This window comes from Echiichthys vipera (genome assembly GCF_963691815.1).
Source record: "Echiichthys vipera genome assembly, chromosome: 15".
Lineage (NCBI taxonomy): Eukaryota > Metazoa > Chordata > Actinopteri > Perciformes > Trachinidae > Echiichthys > Echiichthys vipera.
Window position 1 is genome coordinate 90,001 of NC_139840.1, and position 7,949 is coordinate 97,949.

At 55.7% G+C, this 7,949-nt stretch overlaps 1 protein-coding gene across 1 annotated transcript; it reads left to right on the plus strand.

Moving 5' to 3' along the window:
- Nucleotides 1–3,782: 3,782 nt before the first annotated feature.
- LOC310957809 (uncharacterized protein) lies at nucleotides 3,783–4,258 on the plus strand (the record flags this gene model as incomplete). The annotated part of the gene is made up of 1 exon (XM_083928542.1): nucleotides 3,783–4,258. The coding sequence occupies exon 1, from the start codon at nucleotides 3,848–3,850 to the stop codon at nucleotides 4,256–4,258; it is 411 nt and encodes a 136-aa protein (XP_083784668.1). The 5' UTR covers nucleotides 3,783–3,847.
- Between the last annotated feature and the right edge of the window lie 3,691 nt (nucleotides 4,259–7,949).

Here is a 7,949-nt window from a genome sequence, read left to right on the forward strand (position 1 = left end):
GACCGGCACCAGTTGGCATGGCGACCGGTGCTAGTTGGCATGGCGACGCTGTTTGTTCGCTGACCTACAAACTCGTAGCTGAGTCGACAAGTTGATTTAAGAAACACAAAGACGGCTGCTGAAGCAAACACAAAGCATTCTGGGTACTGGAGCACATCGCGTCAACAGGAACACTTCCTAAACACGACCCAGGGCGTGTGTGTGCGTGTTCGTGTGTGTGTGTTCGTGTGTGTGCGTGTGTGTGTGTGCGTGTGTGTGTGTGTTCGTGTGTGTGTGTTCGTGTGTGTGCGTGTGTGTGTGTTCGTGTGTGTTAGTGTGTGCGTGCGTGCAACGGTGCATGCTGGGACACACTGGGTTTGATGTCTTTCACAGAATATTATTGTTGTTGCACACACACAGACACACACACACACACAAACACAACACACACAAACACAACACACACACACACACACACACACAACACACAGACACACACACAGACACACACACACACACACACACACACACAACACACAACACACACACACACACACACACACACACACACACACACACACACACACACACACACACACACACACACACAGGAGGAGTGAACTTCAAAATAAAGCAGGAAACGGTTACAGATTCACAGGAGTGACTCGTTTACGGTGGTTAGCTTAGCTTAGCTTAGCTTAGCTTAGCTTAGCAGTGAACGCAGGTGACCCTGGCTGCAGAGTTCTTTCCAGGTCGGAGCCGAACACACAGATCGATGAAGTCAGAGTTCATTCACAACTAAAATAAATAAAGTTCTGTGAGTTCATTCACCGACGCAGGAAACGCTCAGACACTCGAGTGTGTCCGACACTTCAGAGGGTCAGGGCACGGGTTACCGTGGTTACATTGGTTACCGTGGTTACACTGGATACACTGGTTACACCGGTTTATACTGGTTACACTGGTTAACGTCCTGGTCCTGGTCCTGGTCCTGATCCTGGTCCTGGTCCTGGTCCTGGTCCTGGTCCACACGTCTCTGACACACTGGTGGAAGTCTGGGACAGTGCCGAGGGAGTGTCAGACCGGGGTGGTGGTTCCTGTTCAGAAAGGGGGACCAGAGGGTGTGAGCCAGTTCCAGGGGGATCACACTCCTCAGCCTCCCTGGTGAAGTCGACTCCAAGGTGCTGGAAAGGAGGTTGGTCCTGTAGAACCTCAGACTGAAGAGGAACCAGGTGGATCCAGTCCTGGACCTGGACCAGGACCAGCTCTGCACTCTCCAGGATCCTGGAGGGGGTCTGGGAGTGGGCCCATCCGGTCTACATGTGCTTTGTGGATCTGGAGAAGGCCCATGACCGGGTCCCTGGAGATACTGTGGGAGGTGCTGGGGGAGTCTGGGGTGAGGGGGTCACTTCTGAGGGGGTCCAGTCTCTGTACCCCCAAAGAGAGAGCTGAGTCCGGATCCTGGGCAGTGAGTCGGAGTGGTTCCCGGTGGGGGTCGGCCTCCTCCAGGGGGGCACTCTGTCCCCAGTCCTGTTTGTGGTTTTCATGGACAGGATATGGAGGCGTAGTCGTGGTGGGGAGGGGCTGCAGTAGGGTGGGCTGAGGATCTGGTCTCTGACGTGGTCCTGATGGCGTCGTGGGTCAGGGACCTTCAGCACTCACTGGATCGGTTCACAGCCGAGTGTGAAACGGCCGGGATGAGGATCAGCACCTCTGAATCTGAGGCCGTGGCTCTCAGCAGGAAACCGCTGGATTGTTCCTCCGGGTCTGGAACGAGTCCTGACCCCAAGTGAAGGACTTCAAGGACCTCGGGATCTGGTTCACGAGTGAGGGGACGATGGAGCAGCGGGGGCGGAGCTGCAGTCGCTCTACCGCTCAGTCCTGGTTCCTACCCTCACCTGTGGTCCTGAAAGCTGGGTCAGGACCCAAAGAACCAGGTCCAGGTCAGGACCCAAAGAACCAGGTCCAGGTCAGGACCCACAGAACCAGGTCCAGGTCAGGACCCAAAGAACCAGGTCCAGGTCAGGACCCAAAGAACCAGGTCCAGGTCAGGACCCAAAGAACCAGGTCCAGGTCAGGACCCACAGAACCAGGTCCAGGTCAGGACCCACAGAACCAGGTCCAGGTCAGGACCCAAAGAACCAGGTCCAGGTCAGGACCCAAAGAACCCGGTCCAGGTCAGGACCCTAAGAACCAGGTCCAGGTCAGGACCCAAAGAACCAGGTCCAGGTCTGGACCCAAAGAACCAGGTCCAGGTCAGGACCCAAAGAACCAGGTCCAGGTCAGGACCCAAAGAACCAGGTCCAGGTCAGGACCCAAAGAACCAGGTCCAGGTCCAAGCGTGTGAAGTGTGTTTCCTCAGGAGGGGGTCTGGAGTCTCCCTTAGAGAGAGGGGGAGAAGTTCAGCATCCGTGAGGAACTCGGAGTAGAGCCGCTGCTCCTGAGACATGATCCAGGATCAGAGGCTGGAGCTGCAGCCTGACTCTTTAGTCGTGACTCTGGGGACACGGAGCAGACCTGTCCCAGGTTTAGTCCTGACTCTGGGGACACAGAGCAGACCTGTCCCATGTTTAGTCCTGACTCTGGGGACACAGGGCAGACCTGTCCCATGTTTAGTCCTGACTCTGGGGACACAGAGCAGACCTGTCCCATGTTAAGTCCTGACTCTGGGGACACAGAGCAGACCTGTCCCATGTTTAGTCCTGACTCTGGGGACACAGAGCAGACCTGTCCCATGTTTAGTCCTGACTCTGGGGACACAGAGCAGACCTGTCCCATGTTTAGTCCTGACTCTGGGGACACAGAGCAGACCTGTCCCATGTTTAGTCCTGACTCTGGGGACACAGAGCAGACCTGTCCCAGGTTTAGTCCTGACTCTGGGGACACAGAGCGGACCTGTCCCATGTTTAGTCCTGACTCTGGGGACACAGAGCAGACCTGTCCCCTGGTCAGTCCTGTTTGGTGGATAAATGTGTTGCCTCTGATGTGGGGCAGCAGCGCCTCCCTCAGGCCACAGAGAGTCATTACACTTTTGATTTAATGAACCAGAGGATCAGCTTTAGAACCACCTCCTGCACAGGAAGACCCAGACCAGGACCTGAGGAGACTGGACTCCACACAGCAGCCCCCTGCACAGGAAGACCCAGACCAGGACCTGAGGAGACTGGACTCCACACAGCAGCCCCCTGCACAGGAAGACCCAGACCAGGACCTGAGGAGACTGGACTCCACACAACAGCCCCCTGCACAGGAAGACCCAGACCAGGACCTGAGGAGACTGGACTCTGGGGGGGGGGGGGGGGGGGGGGGTTCAGGGTCCTCTTACTTATTGTGACTTCATTCTCCCTGTTTTATTAATAATCTGATTTATTGTGATTCGCCCCGGGAGTGGAGCAGGACCGTGTTGGTCCGGACCATGCTGCGCGGCTCCGCGCTCCTCCGGCCCGCGGGGGGCGCTGCTGCTGCGGCTGCGCGGCTCCGCGCTCCTCCGGCCCGCGGGGGGCGCTGCTGCTGCGGCTGCGGGGCTCCGTGCTCCTCCGGCCGCGGGGGGCGCTGCTGCTGCTGCTGCGGGGCTCCGCGCTCCTCCGGCCCGCGGGGGGCGCTGCTGCTGCTGCTGCGCGGCTCCGCGCTCCTCCGGCCCGCGGGGGGCGCTGCTGCTGCGGCTGCGGGGCTCCGTGCTCCTCCGGACGCGGGGGGCGCTGCTGCTGCTGCTGCGGGGCTCCGCGCTCCTCCGGCCCGCGGGGGGCGCTGCTGCTGCGGCTGCGGGGCCGGAAGCGACCGAGTCTGTTCCGGTCTCAGTGTTTTCTCCCCACGGTTCTTTTCGGTTCCGGTTTCTCTCCGGTTCTTTGTTCTTTTTGTAGCCGCTTTCATGTACCGAGCACCGGTCAGACCTCAGCGGAGTCCCGGGGCTCCTCGCCCGGCTGGAAGGTTCCCCTCCCCGGGCCCCTGCTGGGGTTTCCCCGGGACTCGTTCCCCCTACGGAGGAGGGTCTCCACGGGGCGGCCCCGCTTACTCTCCGGGTTCTCCGGGCTTCTCCCCGGCCTCTTACCGGGGACACAGCGACGGTTCTCCGGCCGGGTTCGGCAGCGGCTCCCGGGGGTTCGGAGACTCTCCGGCCGGGTTCGGCAGCGGCTCCCGGGGGTTCGGAGACTCTCCGGCCGGGTTCGGCAGCGGCTCCCGGGGGTTCGGAGGGCAGAGGCCGCGCAGAGGAGGCGGTTACCGGCGCCCCCAGTCTTTCAGTCCCGCATCAGGTCAAAACCTCCAGGTAATGTTTCACTGAGTTCTTTAAACGGTGTTATAGTTAAATTTATATTATAGTTAAAGTTATATTATAGTGTTATGCAGTAGTCAGTGTATACTATAGTTATTATAGATATATAATAACTATAGATATATAATAACTATAGATATATATTTATATTTATATGAATGATTCAGACCTGGACTCAAGAATTAATGAGATTTTTTTAACTGGATTATTTTGTCAAAGTTGTTTTTGAAATGAACCTTAATGTGTGTGTGTGTGTGTGTGTGTGTGTGTGTGTGTGTGTGTGTGTGTGTGTGTGTGTGTGTGTGTGTGTGTGTGTGTGTGTGTGTGTGTGTGTGTGTGTGTGTGTGTTTTCAGTCTTCGGTGGAGAAATACTTCAGTCCGTCGATGCTGAAGGATCCGTGGGAAACTCTTCAGGAAAACGCACAACGAACAAACTCGCAATAAAAACTGCCGACGACGGAAACGACCTCCTGACGAAACGACCTCCTGACGAAACGACCTCCTGACGAAACGACCTCCTGACGAAACGACCTCCTGACGAAACGACCTCCCGACGAAACGACCTCCCGACGAAACGACCTCCTGACGAAACGACCTCCCGACGAAACGACCTCCCGACGAAACGACCTCCCGACGAAACGACCTCCTGACGGAAACGACCTCCTGACGAAACGACCCCCTGACGAAACGACCTCCTGACGAAACGACCTCCTGACGAAACGACCTCCTGACGAAACGACCTCCTGACGAAACGGCCTCCTGACGAAACGACCTCCCGACGGAAACGACCTCCCGACGAAACGACCTCCCGACGAAACGACCTCCTGACGAAACGACCTCCTGACGAAACGACCTCCTGACGAAACGACCTCCCGACGAAACGACCTCCCGACGAAACGACCTCCCGACGAAACGACCTCCTGACGAAACGACCTCCTGACGAAACGACCTCCTGACGGAAACGACCTCTCGACGGAAACGACCTCTCGACGGAAACGACCTCCTGACGAAACGACCTCCTGACGAAACGACCTCCTGACACGGCGCTCGGTCAGAAACGGCGCTCGGACAGAAACGGCACTCGGACAGAAGCGGCGCTCGGACAGAAGCGGCGCTCGGTCAGAAACGGCGCTCGGACAGAAGCGGCGCTCGGACAGAAACGGCGCTCGGACAGAAACGGCGCTCGGACAGAAACGGCGCTCGGACAGAAGCGGCGCTCGGTCAGCGGCCGACTCTTGTTTCAGGGATCGAACTCTTGTTGATGTTTGTTTGTTTGTTTGTAAACAAACTGATTTTTTTAGCAGATTTTTAAAAGTTTTTAAACTTTGTGTTTTATCTTGAAAATAAAATGGTTTTATTTTTAAATCGTGTGCTTTTAATTTGAAAGAAAGAGGAAGAGCTCACTGTTTCCATGGCAACTAACCCGTAACATGTTTATACATTAATAATGAGTGAACACTTACCGCCGAGGGTCCGGACCCAGCTGCTGCTGCAGAGGACAGGACCAGGACCAGGACCAGGACCAGGACAGGACCAGGACAGAACCAGGACCAGGACAGAACCAGGACCAGGACCAGGACAGAACCAGGACAGGACCAGGACAGAACCAGGACCAGGACAGGACCAGGACAGGACCAGGACAGGACCAGGACCAGGACAGAACCAGGACCAGGACAGGACAGGACCAGGACCAGGACAGGACCAGGACAGGACCAGGACAGAACCAGGACCAGGACCAGGACCAGGACGGCCCCTCCAGCCCCAGAGCTTTCAGCATGTGTGGATGCAGCTCATGGATCCTGGGGCTTTGCCTCTGTGGACTTGTTTCCTTCCTCAGTGACTTCTGTCAGAGATGTTGACGATGATCCCCATCAGCCTCCAGCTCTGCCTCTACAAAAGAGGGCGTGTTGGGCCCATTCAGGACTTCCTCAGAGTCCTTCCACCGCCCCATGACCTCATCAGCTGAGGTCACCAGCGTCCCGTCCTTACTGTGAACAGCTTGGACGGTTCCCCGTGTCCCCCTCCTGAGGTGCTGAATGGTGGTCCAGAAGCACCTCGGTGCCCCCCAAAGTCCTTCTCCAGGACTTGTGTGAACTCCTCCCACACCCGCTGCTTTGCCTCTGACCCAGCAGAGGCTGCAGCCCTTCAGACCTGTGGGGACCTCAGAACCACCTCCGGAGTCTTCTGGGAGACCAGATCCTGAAGGCCTCCTTCTTCAGGGGGACCCCTGACCCCCGGGGTCCACCACGGTGGTCCAGGGTCCCCGCCCCTTGAGGCACCTGAGACCTTGAGGCCACAGCTCACCGCTGCAGCTTCAGCAGTGGAAGCTTTGAACATCGCCCGCTCCGGTTCGATGCCCCCGACCTCCACAGGGACGCCAGAAAAGCTCCTCCGGAGGTGTGAGGTGAAGGTCTCTGGGACAGGGGCCTCCTCCAGACGGTCCCAGTTCACCCGCACTCCTGGTCTGGGTTTACCCGGTCTGTCCAGAACCTGATGCGCTGACAGCTCGGGCAGCGTGACACTTTTGCGCATGTGCACTAAATCAGTATTTTAACAGACGTCGAGTTGATGGGAAACAAAGTGAATCAAACAAAATATTTTAAATAATAAAACAAAACTTTTCTGACGTTTATCAGATTTAGTTTCAGAGCAGACGTCAGCGGGTCGTCATGGAAACCAGATTTATTGACTGATTCAATCAGAAACACATGCTAGCAAATGCTAACATGCTAACAGGTGTTCACACAAGCTAACACATGTAGCTGGTGCTAACACATGCTAACAGGTGCTAACACATGTATCTGGTGCTAACACATGCTAACACATGTATCTGGTGCTAACACATGCTAACACATGCTAACACATGTAGCTGGTGCTAACACATGCTAACACATGCTAACACATGTATCTGGTGCTAACACATGCTAACACATGCTAACACATGCTAACACATGCTAACACATGTATCTGGTGCTAACACATGCTAACACATGCTAACAGGTGCTAACACATGCTAACTCTGAACAGGAGTGAATACTTAAGAGACTCGTTAGCATCGTTAGCTCTTTCATTGGCTGCTCACTGTTCATTCCTCTTCTATTGTTTGTTTCCATGGCAACTAATGAGCCAATCAAAAGTCACCAGCTGATGATGTCGACGGGTTTGGAACTGGAGCGGCGCTGTGAGAGCGCCAAAGCATCTCAGACTGACCACGCCCCCTTCAGTGATGTCACAGCAGGTTGTGACCATAAACAAACACGCTGCTGCTTCTCCCGTCTGAGCGGCGCCGGCGTTTAACATTTAAGACTACACCCAAAATGGCCGCCACGTTGCAGTTTGTATGGGGACACCTGTTGTGACATCACTGACGGGGCGTGGTCAGAAGCCCTGTTAATGGTTGCTACGGTGACGTGGAACGGTGGGCGGTCAGCAGGTGAGGGGGCGGAGCCACAGCAGAGGTCAGAGGTCACCGCTGCTTCCTCAGAGGAAGGCTATTGGTCAGAGTCTGGAGAGAAAGAGACAGGATCCTGCTCTGTGATTGGCTGAGAAGATAAAACAACAAACAAACACCTGGAGACAACAAACAAACACCTGGAGACAACAAACAAACACCTGGAAACAACAAACAAACACCTGGAGACAACAAACAACAAACAAACACCTGGAGACAACAAACAACAAACAAACACCTGGAGACAAC